This window comes from Archocentrus centrarchus, chromosome 3, assembly GCF_007364275.1.
Source record: "Archocentrus centrarchus isolate MPI-CPG fArcCen1 chromosome 3, fArcCen1, whole genome shotgun sequence".
Lineage (NCBI taxonomy): Eukaryota > Metazoa > Chordata > Actinopteri > Cichliformes > Cichlidae > Archocentrus > Archocentrus centrarchus.
The window spans coordinates 17972625-17990998 of NC_044348.1; the positions used below are offsets into that span (position 1 = coordinate 17972625).

At 39.2% G+C, this 18374-nt stretch overlaps 1 protein-coding gene and 1 long non-coding RNA gene across 2 annotated transcripts in view; one reads left to right on the forward strand and one right to left on the reverse strand.

The window, feature by feature from the left end:
* Window positions 1–7207, forward strand: part of nedd4a (NEDD4 E3 ubiquitin protein ligase a) — a 35935-nt gene extending 28728 nt beyond the window's left edge. Inside the window, exons 16-29 of the mRNA XM_030722253.1 lie at window positions 930–984; window positions 1093–1151; window positions 1261–1326; window positions 1418–1647; window positions 2454–2575; window positions 2985–3055; window positions 3173–3268; window positions 3358–3431; window positions 3520–3580; window positions 3679–3738; window positions 3843–3950; window positions 4073–4169; window positions 4341–4413; window positions 6058–7207. Of these exons, the coding sequence (XP_030578113.1) occupies window positions 930–984; window positions 1093–1151; window positions 1261–1326; window positions 1418–1647; window positions 2454–2575; window positions 2985–3055; window positions 3173–3268; window positions 3358–3431; window positions 3520–3580; window positions 3679–3738; window positions 3843–3950; window positions 4073–4169; window positions 4341–4413; window positions 6058–6160 (1275 nt within the window). The 3' untranslated portion in view covers window positions 6161–7207. The remainder of the gene's footprint in view (window positions 1–929; window positions 985–1092; window positions 1152–1260; window positions 1327–1417; window positions 1648–2453; window positions 2576–2984; window positions 3056–3172; window positions 3269–3357; window positions 3432–3519; window positions 3581–3678; window positions 3739–3842; window positions 3951–4072; window positions 4170–4340; window positions 4414–6057) is intronic.
* Window positions 1–18374, reverse strand: part of LOC115774875 (uncharacterized) — a 61594-nt gene that overhangs the window by 9679 nt on the left and 33541 nt on the right. The window lies entirely within an intron of this gene.

The following is an 18374-nucleotide window of genomic DNA, read 5'->3' on the forward strand; positions in this document are numbered from 1 at the left end:
GTCTGATCACCAATATTGTCTGATCTTCAAGCTGTGACAAAATGTGTTACATTTAAAATCAGACCAGCGTTTGTCAGAAACACATTGCTTTCCTTCTGTGATTAAATTTTCTGAGACAATGTAAGAGCAGATTTATTTTTACTCTGTATCCATCAGTATGAACCTCCCATATCTTTCTGAGTTCATAACAAGGTGCAAGGCCTTCTCCCCTTATAAACAGCAATTAACTTTGTGCACACATGACCTTGTCACCTGGTCACTCCTCTGTTAGATCATTCATGGTAGCATCTAACCTCTAAATCACAGTTCGACCCTGTTTTTAAAAACATACGCGCTCATTTTTCTGCATCCAGCACATCAACTGCCCATTTGCTTGCTACACCCCTTGCCATTTCCCAGTGTAACGAGGTGATGATGATGATGATAATTTGTTTGTTTTTTATTTACCAATAATGCAAATATCATTGCATTCACAGAGTATATTGTCCCGTGTCTGTAGCCATCCAAGTTATAAGAAGGTAGCATCCTTATCTGCTGACCTGAAAACAATCCATTTCTTCCACTTTTGTAAAAAGGCGTCTCCTTTAGATCTTGGTGATCCTCTCCATTACAATTTCCCTCACAATCCATTGTTTAAGACTTGGAGGGCAGGTTTATACCAGTTCTTTGATAGCTTTATTTTTTTTTGGGGGGGGGGGGGGGGGGGGGGGGGGGGGTAATATTTTGCATAAATGCCAATCATTCTTCCAGCTGAGTTCTTGCCATTTCCTTGAGCTTGTTGATGGATGTTGCGTCGCCACATAGAACACCAATCATCCTCAGCTTTTTCTTTTTTTAATGTACATTGTATTATTACCTGTTGGTTTCTGGAGGCTTTGATAATTTTTGCATTAATCTGTTTATGTAATATTTTTCTTTCTTTTTTCTAGCCTGGCTGGGAGGAGAGGGTCCACAGCGACGGCAGGGTATTCTACATAGATCACAGTGCGTATGACATGTTTTAACGTTTAAAAAAAACAAACTCTTGGATTAATGCAGTAATAAATATGTCTACTTGTGAATTTATAGTCTTGGATGTATTTTAATTCATAGACACCAAGACCACGCAATGGGAAGATCCCAGATTACAGAACTCAGCTATAACTGGACCAGTGAGTATGGATTGTATTTGAAAAAATATATTTTTTTTTTAAATAGCATTATCTTTAGATAATGTTAGGATTGTTTTTGTCACTGACTTCTATCCTTTGTTGATTACAGGCGGTGCCTTATTCTAGAGATTACAAACAGAAGTATGACTACTTCAGAAAGAAGCTGAAGAAACCGGTGAGTGTCCTCAAAGAGCATCTTTTCCTGACTTTTAGTACCTATGACTGTAAGCAATAATTCTGTAATAACCCATATCTTTTTAATATAGGCTGACATCCCAAACCGCTTTGAGATGAAATTGAAAAGAAATGCGGTGCTGGAGGACTCGTACAGACGCATCCTCTCGGTTAAGCGGGCAGACCTGCTGAAGGCACGACTGTGGGTGGAGTTCGAGGGAGAAAAAGGGCTGGACTACGGCGGCGTGGCCAGGGAGTGGTTCTTCCTCATGTCCAAAGAGATGTTCAACCCCTACTACGGGCTGTTTGAGTATTCTGCCACGTGAGTCCAAATCTTCTGTCTTTATTTTTGTCTGAAGTTTGTTGTTGTTGTTGTTGTTGTTGTTGTTAAATGACCTCAGAGATAAAGTTTTAGGTTAAGTAGGTTAATGCAGCACGAGAGATGTGGATCCTCTACACTGACAGCTGAAATGTAGGAAACAAAAGGTGCCAGTGCTTGTGTTTTATTGTAAATCTAGGGCTTCTGTACAGGTCCTGACATCAATATATTCAATCACTGCTAATTTTGTGGCGTGTCTATCAGGTAATTGTGTTTAGGAAGATTTAGTTCTGTTTAAGGAGGCCATATTTGCAGACTATTGTGCTTCTTTAACCTTTAGTTTTACTGTAAATAGGAAATGGTTGAGGAGGGTTGGGGAGTCCTGTAGGAGTGCGGATGAGTCAGGGGAGATATACTGCTGCTTTTGATAAACCTCAGGTGTGCAGGAAGAGCAGCTGCAGGCATGGGAGCTGTCAGCCACTTCCAGACAAACAGATACAGAGCACGCTCACACACACATGGGGAACTACAGTGAAACACAAGTGAGGAAAAACAGCTGACACACACACAGGAATGAGGGAGAGCTGCTTCAGAGATTGAGACACACATACTCTCAAAAAACAATCACTACTCTGCCAAAATGTGGGTGAAAACTGAGGTTAAATCAACATTTCTGCATCCCTCAGAGCGTGGGGAAAAAAGCACTTGTCTGAATGAGTAAGAAAGTAGTAAGAAAGCACTTTGAGACTGCTATACAAGTACCGGTGCCATTTACTAATGGCTCTTTCATTATCTGATTTATGTTTCAGCGACAACTACACACTGCAGATTAACCCCAACTCAGGTTTATGTAATGAGGACCACCTGACCTACTTCAAGTTCATCGGGCGTGTGGCAGGCATGGCGGTGTTTCACGGCAAACTCCTTGATGGTGAGTGTCACGTGATTCTTCTGAAAATGGTCAGGCATTTTTAAAGTTCTGTAGGGTTTGAGACTTCTAACATTAGTGTAGCAGCAGGAAGTATTTTTTCCAAAAAGAAATGGTGGATAATTAACTTGCATTACTTCTTTGATTGTTATCTGAGCTCTACTGTTTGTGCTTTGGTGACTTTTCTGGGTGTATGTAAATGTTTGTGGATATGAGTGTCTCAAATTGAGGCTGTTGGCTTTCTCACATTTTATAATGAGAGGAGAGTTAAAGTCAAAACAAGATGAGTGCACTCCAGAGCGTTTGGTTTGATGCGAGATGCTGGTGCTTGGTAAACCTTCTAAAAACATCACAGCAGCCACGAGATGGAAAAAAGACTTTGTAAATATTATCACATTTGTTTACTTCAAAGCTTTCTTCATTCGGCCCTTCTACAAGATGATGTTGCAGAAGCCAATCACCCTCCAGGACATGGAGTCTGTTGTGAGTATCACTGTAATGGGACAGCGTAATTCAAAATCTTCAAGTTACACATGATCTGGAGTGTATCCAGTTAGTTAAATGCACTTTATTTATTTATTTTTGTTCTTCACGTTTTAGGACAGTGAGTATTTCAACTCCCTGATGTGGATTTTGGAGAACGACCCAGAAGACTTGGACATGAGATTCACCATTGACGAAGAGCTGTTTGGACAGGTTTGCTTAACATTTTGATTTTTGTCCCAACATTTGATTTGTGATGTCGCTTTGTTTCTGATGCTTCATTTCTTATACCGCCTGTTCAGACTCACCAACATGACCTCAAACCTGGTGGCTCAGAGATTGTCGTCACCAATGAAACCAAGGATGAATACATCCAGTAAGAAAAAGACTGCTTTTTTTTTCTTCTTCTTCCAATGTGTGTGTAAATGTGGTTTGATGCTGATGTGCTGTTTTGTGACTGACAGCCTGGTGATTCAGTGGAGGTTTGTGAACAGAATACAGAAGCAGATGACTGCCTTCAAGGAGGTAAAAAGTGGTTTCATGTTTGTGTTTTTTACTTGGTAAAGGCAGTACAGGCATTAAAGACATGTAAAGATAAAAGTCTGGTATACTTTTTCTTTTAGGGATTCTTTGAGTTGATACCACAAGATTTGATCAAGATCTTTGATGAGAATGAGCTCGAGGTGAGTTTTTAGCTGATTTGATCTGCTTAAAAAAAAAACCAAACAAACAGATTAGGTCTCTCAGAGATGAGTAGTGATCAGTCAACCTTTCTTTTCCTTCACAGTTGCTCATGTGTGGTCTTGGGGATGTGGATGTGAATGACTGGAGCGCAAACACAAAGTACAAGAACAGCTACTGCTCCAACCACATGGTTATCCAGTGGTTTTGGAAAGTGAGACAAGTTTCTGTACCTGGGGCTAATAATCTGCAGCAGGGGCAGGGACCTCTGATTTTTAGACCTGAGCAAGTTCTTCAGTGTTTTTTCTGTGTGCTTTTTGTTTTGTGTTATTACAGGCGGTGCTGCTGATGGATGCAGAAAAGCGAATCCGACTCTTACAGTTTGTGACGGGAACATCCAGGGTCCCGATGAATGGCTTTGCTGAACTCTATGGTGAGATTAGAATGATTCACTCTCATGTGCTCCTCAGTCTTGTCTTATAGGTCTATTTGCACTTGTCCTTGGGTTAAATATTTTCTCCTTTTTCTTTTTTTGTTCTTGCTAATTAATTCCACTTGAACTCATGATATTTGTTGTCTTATGTTTGATGGTTTTATTTATTAGGGTCTAATGGACCACAGCTCTTCACCATCGAGCTTTGGGGAACACGTGATAAACTTCCCAGGGCACACACATGGTAAGCATTTCAGTGATTTTTTTTTTTTTTTGTTTGTTTTTTTGTTTGTTTTTTCTCCTCCTTTTTATATTGAACACAGTTGCTTAACAAAGAATCCAGGAGTGTTTTAACTTTTATAGAAAGCTAGTGCCAACTTTGAAAAAAGACAAACATGTTTATTCCCTTGCTCTCTTTGCTGCTAATCCAGCAGTGAAGCTTGTAGTGCCAGCAGAGTTCAGTTTAGCTATTTCAACTTTGATCAGCCTTACTATAGACAATTAATTACTTAATAGGAGGAAATCCCCAAAACAATTAATTATGCAACACAAAACCCCTTTTCCCTATCACCGGCCCATCAATGCGCCCAGCAAAATCGAAAAGACAAATGCAAATCACACGATCATTTGGGATCCACAAACCCAACACGACAATTCTGGAAAAATCTAAGTATAAAGTGTAGGAACACTGGACGATGCCTCAATTGTTACAACTGGCTTGTAGGCAGCAATAAAGAATGGAGCCACACCACAAACTGAATACAGAAGAACTTAATAATTATGATGTGTCTAAGTCTTTATCAGTGGTACAAAGAAGGAACCGATGAGTTGGTATGTATAAACCAAATTAAGATAACTTAAACAAAAAAAACCAAATGGAGGTGCTGTGGCATGGAGATGGCGAAGACATGGTCAGCAGAGCAGTAGCAGGAGTGGAGGCCTTGAAATGCAGGGTTTAAATAGCCCTTCAGGCCTTTCCTGCCATCTCCTCCATCTCCCAAGAAACCCATTCAACACAAAACACAGTCGCCCTTCCTGGCCTTTAGAAAGACTGTCAGTTTAAGTCACTGGTTTCACTTTACTTTGACTATATTTTTAGTGGAAATGAGTAATTGGTTGAAAAGGGACTAGTACATATCATAGACGGCCTAAATATGGATGTAGCCACTGTGATGTCACCCACTCTTTAGTGGGGCTCGTTACAAGCAAGCTTTGTGTTAAAGGCAGACGTGATGAGAGAGATGGGTGCATCTGAGCGACCAACAACAGCACAAACAAGTAGCCCACAGACCTGTTGGTCCACACATTTCCAACAACGCCTCCTGGTGACGCTACAGGGCTATAACATGTAGATGACAGTCTGCCGAAATGTGTGTCAGACAAGTGCACAACCACGCTGGTCCCTTGAGAAACCAAGGACATTGTACCCTCACATCCTGGGTTTCTCAAGAATGGCTAGATACACACTTTGCTCTAATGAACTAGTGATTGAGCCGATAAAGGCTTCCGAAAGTGTTTGAGGTCACAGAGCAGGATAGCTTAGGGCTGTTTTCCCATACATGTCTATACAACCAGAAGTCTTCTTGCCATCAGAGGAGTCTTAAAAAGAATGCAGGCCACTTAATGCATTGGCTTCACGTCCCAGACCCAGAAACTACATCCATCATTTAGTACTGCCTATGGTACAAATTACTGTATTTCATAGTGCAGATTTGGTGGAAGCCCCCCCACCTCCAGTAACATAATGCTGTCATAATTATCACTTCACTGGAACATCCTGGTATTTAGGAAAATCTGACGTTCCTGTGTGTCCTCTTTGCCACTGCTTAAATGTAATTTTAACTATCATTTACTTATCTGTTTTTTTTTTTTTTTTTGCCTCTTAAAGCTTTAATCGGCTGGACCTTCCTCCGTACGAGTCCTTTGAGGAACTGAGGGAGAAACTCAACATTGCTATTGAGAATGCACAAGGCTTCGACGGGGTGGATTAGTATTATATGTGGCAAATGAGCTGAACTGACATTACTGCCATCGGAGTAAAGCCAAGCAGAGTTATATGGTGACATGGGAAAAAAAAAAAAAAAAAAAAGACAAGCTGTGCATCAGACTCAGGTCTTAACCTGCCACTTGTGAAAGTGAAGAACAGCCACATCACTCTCACATTAGTCCTCTGTTGGGGCACACATGAAGAAAGGATATGAAATCTGGAGCGACAGAGGTGGTTTTATGTTGCGCTGCGTGCTGTAAAGTTTACAAATCAGGTTCTCTTAGTATTTAATTCTCTGATGTAAGTTGCTCAAAGGTGTATTCACTCTTATTTGTTCTGTTAAAATGTTCAAATATTTAAATAACTTGATTCTGTGAAATGATAACAGTATGTGAATGCGAATGAAAGCTGTACAGGATATGATAAAAACCTGCCTTTAAAATTAGGTTTGATGTTTAGTTTGAATCACTTCGTTCAGCTTCCCACGTCAGGGGCCAGATGCATAAAGGCAGAGATGTGCACACGCTCTTTCAATTAGAGCTATAAAATTGTGTGTACACAAGGCCCTCTTTTTATTAATATCAATGAATGTGAAAATGTAAGTTGATGCACAAGCATTTCCATTCACATTCTTAGCCATGAATGGATGTAGAAACTTTTTTTTTTTTTTTTCTTTCTTCATTTGGATATGAATCCACTGTTTGCACCTCAGGTTATCAGATATGGCCAAAAAAAAAGGGCAGTGATAGCAAATGTGAAACTGAGACAGTCATCAGAGAAAGCAGGGAAAAGGAAATGTTTTACATGAAGGTCCTGGTTGTGGAATTACAAGCTGAAGAATATCTGCATGAGGGGAAACGTAAAGGTGGAGAAGTTCAGAGGAAAGGATCCTGGCACAGCACTGCAAACGGAAGCAAGAAAGCTCATCTGTTCATGCATTATGCACAGTTAAAATAATGTTGGTATGTTAAAATTGGCTGTTTTGTTATTTGCATCCTTTTTTTTTTTCTATTTCCACTTCCTTAAGCCTGATTTTTTTCTTTAAAAAAAACACATAAATCAATTGTCTGAATTATGCCTGAGGTGCACACAAACTCACTGCCCATTCTTTCTTTATAGTAAACCAGAGTTCATGGCTTTCAAAGCCAATAAAGATTGGGGGGTACTTACCACTTAAGCAGCAATGAAGACAGAAATGAAATACTAATCAGATATTTCTTTAAAACAAAGGAAAAAAGATTAAACTTTTATCATTTAGATTTTCTTTATTCTACATATTTCATTCCAGTTTTGTAGAAACTCTGATGACGTGTCCCAAATATATGGACCTCAAAAGCAGTGTAGCAGAAAATGTGCGGGTTACACACAAATTTGAGCGACTGCAGTTAAAATAAGTGTAAGTGCAAATCAGTTAATCAGTGTGGTAGAAGTGTACTAATTTCCAGGACCAGTAAGAGACTAAATACACTGTAGTTTGTGTGCGCCGCAGATCTGGAGAAGCGTCTGCTTTCAGTGTTAGATTGTGCTGATATGCATAACTGAACGTGCAAATGTAAGTGCATTTGTTTATACTGCCACTCGGAGACACTCAGCGTTATCAAACACATCTTGATGCATTTCTACATTTAGTGTCTTGTTCATTGTTCTTGTTCATTTGCCAGCTCCTCAAGCTCAAGTTCAACACTGTTTATATACCAGGAGAATAAAGAAATGTATATTTACATTATATCGCCTTAGCTTTGCATAAACCTGACTTTTAGATATTATGCTTTGACTTTTGTCAGTGAATGACATTTTATTGTCTGCTACTCATCAAGGGTGTCTAATTGCAGCACAGTGCTCTATTTTTAAGAGTGCAACTTTTAAAAAAATATATATATTTTGTTGTTGAAATGTGTACAGATTGTTCTTTTCAAAGATGACTAATCACTTCTAGTACCTTTGTATGCAATTACTTTGCGAGAAAGTAACTGTCCTTAGGTAGTACTACAAGTACTCTGAATGGTAAGACACGTGTTTACAGTACCTGCCATGTTTACAGGTTGGTGATGAAAGGAAGAAAATTGTGGGCTGGTTCTTCTATTTAACAACACAATTTTATACCTATGCTTTTATAAAGTGATGCACTTTGTTAATATTGCTGAGTCTTACTTCTGAATTGTCTAAATCTTTGCCAACCTGTTGCCTTCGTAAATCACTCTTTAAAATCATGATCATACACTAAGTGCACGTGTGTTCAGATGTTTACATGTGAGCATTGCTGACAATAAGCACATTCTTTCCTTTCACTAGTATTTAAATTTAAATACCGAGGCCTTTGTTTGCCATATGTTGTCTCTGAATGGATGTCCTGTTGTAAATGTACTGTTGCCTACTGAAGAATAACTAACAGATAAATACTTAACTTCTGATATATCAAATTTTGTTATAACACCTGAAAGTGCATTAAATCATTAGCGTATGTAAGGCATTTTAAAGGGGAGAATGAACTTTAGCTGTTAAATCCCAATGTGATGACCTTTAACACACAATATAAATGTACTGGAAAAATAAAGAAATGTGAAAAAACAAAACAAAACCTCTCTAGTCTATTTTTATTCTGCTGTTCCTCTAGTTAAGTGTTCTCCATAAAGTTAATAGTAATAAAAAGTTGTAGCAGTACCAATATGCCTAAATAGGAAGCTATTGTTTACAACTGCATTATTATACTTAATATTCAAGATTACAAAACACTGATCTCTTTGTCACTTTCTCAAACTGAAAGGTAGGACCACTGGTTGAGCAGTGGAGGCAGAAAAAAAAATCAGCCTTTCAACAGAGTCCAGTCTCTAGTGCAGATTGGTTGGCCAAACTAAGGAAAATAACTATCTCCAACTTAAAGGTGACGATCCAAAACTAAAGTAAACATCTAAGGAATAATTCTGCACTGAACTGAATACCCATTACAGCTACTGTGGCCCACCATCATAACCTGAGATGCAATGATCCTGAAGAGGGGCTGCAGCTCCTGCCTATATAGCCAGTAGCTCCTCCCACTCCAGAAAATAGCAATTAAATACCAATTAAGTATTAACTTATAGCAGTGCTCAATCTGTTATTCAAAGAATGATAGTTAACAGTGAGAAAATAAATGTCGATATATTTAGAGAATATACTTCCTCTTTAACTATTTAAATCAACACAGCTGTCAAACATCAGATAAAACTCCTCCTCCTTCATGTCACTCTTTGCACATTTGACCATAAAAGGAGTCCATGAAGCCCTGGATGGAGGCCAGGTGTAGTGTGGAGGAGAGGTTCAAAACAAATGATTACTAGTGGGTCAATGACCACCTCTAAAGGGGACAACCCCCACTGGGGTTTAAATACCTGGGACTCTCCACCTTTCAGTTTTAGAACTGAAGAAGCCTGAAGAAGTGAAAGAAGTCCAGTCACCTTTTTTCAAGTTCTTAAGACTAGCATGACCTGGATGACCGAGGACCTGCATGGATATATTGCCTTGCACTTTGGGAGGAACACCCTTCAATTGCTGCGGGAGTATGAAAGGGAATCAAAGAAACTAGCGGACTATAGGAACCACTTCCACTTTAACGTGAGATGCAGACAGTTCAGATTGGTTCCCAAATGTTTGTGCCTTGGGTCCACGGTCAATGGACATAGAGCTGAGCAGAATAAGACAGGTCCATTTCATTATAGATCCATTCCAAAAAGAGAACAACCAGACCCTGCAGGAACTCACAAGACTCTTACCTTCCTCCATTTTGGAAGAAGTTTCTAAGTTTGAGGACAAGCCATTGCTGGCACAACATGTGAAAAAAATAAGGCAAAGTAAGACAACTTTGGAAAGTCCAACCAAACCAAAGACAGCCAAAGACAGCCAGGATAAGTGGGTGAAGAACTTATCAGATAGGGTACTCACTAAACTGGAAAAGGATGTGCTAGCCAAAGGGTTAAATTTTGCCATATCTCCACAACTACCCACAGTGGATATCATCACAGCCGCAGGAACAGCGATAAGGATTAATCAACTAACACAACCTCAAGCAGAGCAAATCAGGATGCTTTCAGCTACCCTCTCCAGTGCAAGTATTCCTCCATCCAACCTCACAATTCAAGAAAAGAAGTCCATCACAGCCCTGAGCAAAGACTATAGCATCACCATACTACCAGCCGATAAGAGAAGGTGCACCGTTGTCCTAAACTCAACTGATTATCACAATCAAGATTGTTGATGACAACAATACTTATGAGGTCTTAAGATGAGACCCCACAAGCAACTACAAGAAGAAAGTCATCTGTTGTCTACAACAACTTGGAAGGGAAAAAGCCATTGACTGTCCTATATACCACTGCCTTTACCCCAGGGGATGCTACACCATATATATGGACTTCCGAAGAGCCACAAAAAAGGAGTCCGACTCAGACCCATTGTTAACAGTATAACACAGAACATAGACTTGGGGTGATCAGGACCCTGCAACACTGGGCAAAAGCATTCCCTTTAAGGCCTGAATTGCTTCTGCATCGGGTCTTTGCAGGGCCTATGTACGTAACTGGATATCATCTCTGAACCCTGTGCGGTAATCACAATCGTTGTGGGCTTTGCTGACCTGATATCTAGTTAGATTTTCATAGGGAAGGTGCATAGGGAAGGAAAAGAAAAACACACATATAAGGAAAGTTCTTAAAACATGTTGTTATCCCAACTGGGCCATCATCAAATCTGTGAAGATGCACAGGAAAAAAAGTCAGACACCAACTAAGGAGAAAGAGAATGGCAAACTCAACAACACTGCCATATGTGGCAGGATCCTCAGAGAAACTCGGGAGAATTTTTTTCCAAGCATGACATCACAGTGTGCTTCAGACCCAGTCACACTCTAAGACAAAAACTGGTCGATGCCAAGGACAAAACTCCTAAACACAAGCTAAGCAACATAGTACATGCTGTGCAGTGCAGTGAGGAGTGTTTGGACCTCTACACTGGAGAAACCAAACAGCCACTTCACAAAGCATGGCACAACATAGAAGAGCCACCTTGACAGGACAAGACTCAGCTGCACATCTGCACCTATAGAATAAAGGGCACTTTTTCAAGGATGCCAATGTTCAGATTTTGGACCAAGGTTTAAATACCTGGGACTGTCCACCTTTTGGTTTTAGAACTGAAGAACCCTCTTGGATGAAAAGTCCGGTCACCTTTTTTCAAGCTCTTAAGACAAATGCACAACATTTTGTCAGCTGATTGCATGACAACATGCCTGTTGTTCATTTTGTTTAATAAGAAAAAAGAAGTATAAGCAGCTCTATTGTGGTTGTGTGTGGTGAGAGTAGCAGTGTTAAAAACAAACAAAAATATGCTGGGTTCCAAAGAGTTTGGGCGTGTTTATTAACTCAAGAATATGGGTGATGCTGCCTCAGTGAGATTCTGCTTCGGTGTAGGGCTGGAATTGTATTTGAATCCTAAAAGATAAATGTAAATGAATGGTGGTGCAGTTGTTAGCACTATTATCTCATAGCAAGAAGGTTCAAATCTACCACAGAGACCTTTCTGTGTGGAGTTTGCATGGGTTTTCTCTGGGCACTCTGGTCTTTCTGGCCAGGGTGGCAACAGTAGTTATAAAATACATTTTTAAAAAACTACTGAATGAGCTGATGTAAATGACATTAAGAATCATCTATGGAGCAACAAACAGAGTGATTATACCTGCACTCACTGGACACTTTCTAGATACATGTTACAGGTACACCTTGCTAGTACTAAATTGGATTTCCTTTTGCCCTCAGAGCTCCCAGATTCAGCAAGGTGCTGGAAACATTCCTCAGAGATTTTAGTCCATCTTGACATGACAGCATCACACAGTTGTTGCAGATTTGTTGGCTGCACATCATGATGTGAATCTCCTGTTCCACTACCTCCCAAAGGTGCTCTATTGACTTGAGATCTGGTGACTGTGGAGGCCATTTGAGTACAGGGAACTAATTGTCAGATTCAGGAAATCAGTTTAAGATGATTTGAACGTTGTGTCATCCTGCTAGAAGCAGCCATCAGGAGATGGATACACTGTGGTCATAAAGGAATAGATATGGTCACAACAATACTCAGGTAGGCTGTGGCGTTTAAATGATGCTGAGTTAGTACTAAGGGGCTCAAAGTGTGCCAAGAAAACATCACCCAGACCATTACACCACCAGCAGCATCACATTAGGAAGTGTTGATGCAAGTCAGGATGGATCCATGCCTCCATGCTGTTTATGCCAAATTCTGACCCCACTGTCCAAATATTGCAGCAGAAATTAAGACTCATGAGATCAGGCAACATTTTTCCAATCTTCTGTTGTCCACTTTTGGTGAGTCTGTGTGAACTGTAGCCTCAGTTTCCTGTTCCTGTTGCTTCAACTCTTAAATTTTGTGTATTTCTTATATTTGACTCCTGTTATCATTTTTATCCCAGGGTTGTTATACAATTTTATATATTTATCTAATTTTCACTAATATACAAATGGAAACTTTGCATAGCTTTTCATTTTTTATCCAGTTGCTTGTTTATGTGAGTTGGTGTTTTGAACTTAGGTCCTCAACTGGAAAAATATTTTGGGTTGATTCAGGTTGTTTTAAATGTGCTCTGTAAAAAAAATGACTTGACTGTCAGGAATATGTGTTTTATCTTTAATAACAGATACTGATATATACCTTCTGCTTGTTTGTTTTTTTCAGTTTCTGTGATTGTAGTACTGACATGTTCCAGCTGGGGGAGATGAAACACACTCAATTCTCCTGAAGGGCATCACCTAACTTTTGTGTGATTATTTAACAGATTAACTGTAAGGGTGCATTACATGGTACCGTTTAAATTGGTGTCCTATAATAGGAAACCACAGAGCAGTAACAGCCAGTATATTTTTTTAAGGTGAACTGCACAGAATTTATAGCTAGTTTACTGTTATGCCTGCAGTTCTGGGTTCATTTTAACCAGGAATGTCTGAAGAGAAACATTTAACATCCCAAATCTGCTTTAAAAGTAGAGAGCTCAGTGAACTGTGCATTTAAATGAAGTCTTAATTCATCATTTTTCTTCTGACAGACCTGAGTTTAAGTTATAAAAGTATAAAAAACTGCATCTGATGATCTGAGTTTCAAATCACACTGTCAGAGAAGCTCTCTCTCTCTCTCTCTTTGAGTAGAAGTGTTACCTCTTCATTTCCAGCTGTGATCAGTTTTAAACTTCATTTCACTACATAACAGCTCAGGTATTTATTTCATGTGAACTGTTTCATGTGAGCAAGAGCTCATCTCATCTCTCTTGTTGGAGCCTTTTGTGCAATTCAGCTGAAGGGCCGCAGTCCTAATTTCTCCACAACCCTCCCCATCAGGGCAGTAAAAAAAAAAAGAAAAACCCTCACGCTCCACTGAGGTCAGTGGAAAGGTTACACATGATTCAGGCTGGCCTTTTGGACACTTCAGGGGTCAGTGGGGATGGGCATGGGTAGTAGCAGCAGGACAAAGCCCTCAGCCAATGACAGCAGGTTTTTGGGAAAGCTGGCTCCCCTTCACCCACAACCTTACCAGCATTCATAACCCAATAATGACTTTTACTCCATTGATCTGGCCTCAGAGCTTGAACATCACTCCACCCACAAGCTGCAGCGTATTGGCAGGTGCTGAAACTGAATTCTCGATTGATCAAACACTCGGGGGAGAGCCTCGCTGACCATGAATGAGGTCAGAGTCTCACTTTCCCACGTTATGCAAGTGGCGTACCCACCATTAAAACTGAGGCTGTGGTCAGCTATTGGATTATGTAATATAGTACAAGTACAACAAGGGGAAACATTATCAGTTGTGTGTGTGTGTGGTGTGAGAGCAGATGCCGTTTAGGCAGCATGTGAGGGATGAAGTTAGATTTGGTTTTTTATGGATTGATTTATCATACCTTGAAGTTATTTTCTAAATATAGTGATATTAATGTACATTTTTGCACCCCCCCCCCTACTTTCAGATAATTATTAGACATTTTTAAAGGAACCTTATGGGAGCAGTTTTATTTTTTGTTTTAGTCAACTTGTCTTTTGTCTATAATGAGATACAAATTAAATCAATCATGTTCAAAAAAAGAGGTAGTGCAACGAATATTGAATGATGTGTTGTTTTCTTAAAGTTTTCCCTTAATATGCTTAAGGAAACAAAATATTTTTGGGTTTTTACAGGGAGAGCACAATCTTTAATTTAAGTGCAGGAGATTGATTTTATGATCAATCAACGAACCTTTCTACAAAAATATTTGGAACAAAAAAACATCAAATTGTGTCAGATATAAAATACTGCAAATAAAAATAATACACGGACGCTATAGCACATCCTGTATGTTTAAGAAAAATAATCATGCATCAACAAAATTGTGTTGGCATGGGTATGAATTTAAGCACACCTTAATGTAATTGCTGTGGTTCTTTAAACAGTTTTTATGTGGATATCACTGAAAAACTGTTATTTATTCTTAATGTGGATCAAACCTTGTCCAGAAACAGGTATAAACAGTTAGGTTCATATGTTTTTGAACAATGACTGTAGTTTTGCCTCTGTACGCCACCACAGTGGATTTGAAATCAATCAATCAATAAATATGAGATTAAAGTGCAGACTTTCAGCTTTGAGTCAAGGGAGTTGAGCAAAAGTATTGCATTAACTGTTTAGGAATGACAGCCATTTTTATACATAGTCTCCAATTTTGAGAGTCGGCCCCTCATTATTCCAAGACACAGTAACAGTGCAAGTGAGGGAGGTCATCATTAGGCTGAAAAAAAAAAAAAAATCCCATCAGGGAGAGGCCAAAGCAACAATCTGGTTCACTGTTAAAGATAATACAGGCCTGAATGACCACAGAAGGCAACTGAAGTGGATGATCACAGACTTATTTCCATTGTTAAGGAAAAACAACTTCACAACCAAGTCAAGAGCACTCTCGAACAGGTAGTCAGATCAAAATGTACAATAAAGAGCTAGAAATACATGAATGCAAATACAGAGGGTTTACAGCAAGGTGCAAGCCACTGGTTACACTTAAGAACATGAAGGCCAGACTAGACTTTGCTAGAGAAAAAAATTCTTTGGACAGATGAAATCAATATTAATTATTATTATTTTATTGTTAATAAAACCTGCACTTCAATCACATCTTGATTGTTTGAGTTTAAATTCACTGTGGTGGTGTACAGAGGCAGAATAAAAAAGAAAATATATGTCATTCTCCAATATATATATATATATATATATATATATATATATATATATGCAGGTCTGAAAATGTCCATGGTGCAACCAAAAACTGCGCTTAGAAATATAGTACTGACTGTTTTATGAGCCAAATGGTTTTTTGTTTGTTTTTTTTGTTTCAGTACAGATAACTGGCATAAGGACTTTTTGGACTTGATATCAATGGAGCTGCAGTTCTACAATGAGTTTGTTAGACCACGGAGCTTTATTAAATCTAATGTTTATACTTTACAATTGAACCTATATTCTGTGCTCCATCTCATTTTTCTTTTCTTTTTTTCTCAGTCTATTACTGTAGTCACTGCCTTTCTTTTTTCAGACACATTCAGTTACCACTAACATTCCTGATGTATCCATAAACATAACCAGCTACTGAAGAGTGCAGCTTTTCACTTCTTCTCCTTCAGTTTTGAGATCACAGCTGTGCTGTGGCTCTGCTGCTGAATAGAGGTTCACAAAGGGAGGAAGGGAAGGACTGTGTGGGTAGTGGGGGTTTGATCTCTCCCCACAATAAGTGATGGACATCGGATCAATATTGACATTGACACAGCAGCTGTCCCGCTCCTATCAGTGTTTTGTCATAATTGCAGAGCTCAGGTTTAAAGGACAAACTCATTTCCATTAACATTATTTTTTTTTTCAGTCTGAAAAGCCTGGCCTCTGATACTGACAGATCTGCTCCCATCAATACATTTATTGATAAGGGTGGAGCAAATAACGTCAGCATTGCTCAGTATTATGGGTGTTGGGCTCATATTATACAGAAAATGACTGTGAAGAATCTGATCATAACATTATTGATACAAACTGTGTAGCATTAGGATCATTCAACTTGATCTTGACTTATTTTGTACCAAAACAAACAAGTGTGACTTGGAGGTTTCTTGTTTCTTTAACAACAGATAGACAATGTATGCAAATTCAACTCAAAGGTTAATCACTGACTTTGAAAACTTATCAAATAAGACATCAGTATCTTAGTATATCTACTCATTTTTCCTGGAGCTTCTGCACCTCAGCTCACTGCCTTCCAGAGCAGATGAAGGCTCCTCAGTTATCATGTTGCTCGCTTTTTCTAAATAATATTGTCACCTTCTTAAAATAATGACCTAAGTCATTTTTTTAATGAAAGTTTTATTTTTGCCTAAATCATCATCTTTGTCTTTTCTGAAAAACCTGAAAAAAAATGACTTAGGCCATTATTTTAAGAGGGCGATGATATGTAAAAGACATGTTATACAGTATGTATGATCACTGTAAGCTGTGCTAATGTGCCAAGCACAAAGTGCCAGCAACAGATCCCTCTCTAATCTATAATGCTGCATATCCAAATGGTCGATCTTGTCTGGATTGAAGGAGGCTGGTCAGATATTAAAGATGAGTTTAAAGAGACACATATCAATACAATAAACTATACATAATGTAAACTGCGCTTCAGTGACAGTAGAGGTACTGATTGTGGCAGTGTATTCCAAAAAAGAAAGAGGTTACTCCAAAAAAGACTGGCCACCCTTGCATTAATGAGCTCTTTCAAATATCTAAACAGCATGCTTTCTTTAATCCATTCACGAGCTTCTGAGCTGCTGATACTCAGACACCAGGACCACTGCAACTCACTGAGTGGCTGGGTGACCCTCAGCACAATGAGACAATCTGATTGGATGTTATTTACCATTACAGCAGCACGGTGCTGCAGTCACCACAGCAAGATGGTTCCTGGTTCAAACCCTGGCTGGGATCTTTAAACCTTTAAAGGACTTTTAATTCAAAATGTTGCATATTTTGAAATAAATTTGTGTTTCATCAATTTGGTTTACCTTCACAATTAAGGAGCAGGGGTGTAGTGGGACCATTCATCTATTTTATTTGGGTTTTTTTTTGGTGGTGTGTATTCAAAGGTGCAGTTGATAGTATCTTATGGTGTACATTACATTGCCAGAGTAGCGGAAGCACTGAACATACCATATCACCCCAATAGACCGCTGTGCTCTCAGACTGCTGGCTTACTTGTGGTTCCTAGGACACTTAAGAGTAGAATGGGAGGCAGAGCCTTCAGCTTTCTGGCCCCCTCTTCTGTGGAACCAGCTCCCAGTTTGGATTTGGGAGACAGACACCCTCTCTAGTTCTAAGATTGGGCTTAAAACTTTCCTTTTTGATAAAACTTATAGTTATGACTGGATCAGGTGACCCTGGACCATCCCTTAGTTATGCTGCAATAGTCCTAGGTTGCTCGAGGGTTCCCATGATGCCCTGAGTGTTTCTTTTCATTCACCTCTTTTTATTCTGTTATATCCCACTCTGCATTTAATCACTAGTTATTATTAATCTCTGGCTCTCCTCCACAGTGTGTCTTTTGTCCTGTCTCTCTCCCCAGCCCCAAGCTTTTGTGGTAGATGACTGCCCCTCCCTGAGCCTGGTTTTTCCTTTTAAAGTGAGTTTTTCTTTCCCACTGTTGCCAAGTTCTTGCTCATAGGGGGTCGTTTTGACTGTTGGGTTTTCACTGTAATTATTGTAGGATCTTTACCTTACAATATAAATGCCTTGAAGTGACTGTTTGTTGTGATTTGGAGCTTTGTAAATAAAACTGAATTGAATTGAACAGATAACCCAAGCTTTAGAAATAAATTCAGCTAACTTGTAACCACTAAAAATTTTATTTCTATCTGTCATCATTACTGCGCCAAAACATTTCTGTATTTTTAACTTTTTCTGATTAAATACAGATATTTACAGGTCTTGAAAAGGACAACAAAGCACAAAAATCTCACCTGTCATCCTCTTTTTTTTAAAACTCAAATTCAAGGGCATTTTTTCTCCCTTCGGTCTTATTTGTGTTTCTTATATTTTACAAAAGTAGAATGGGAGCCTTCAGCTTTCAGACCCTTCTCCTGTGGAACCAGCTCCCAGTTTGGATTCAGGAGAGAGAGAGACACCCTCCCTATGTT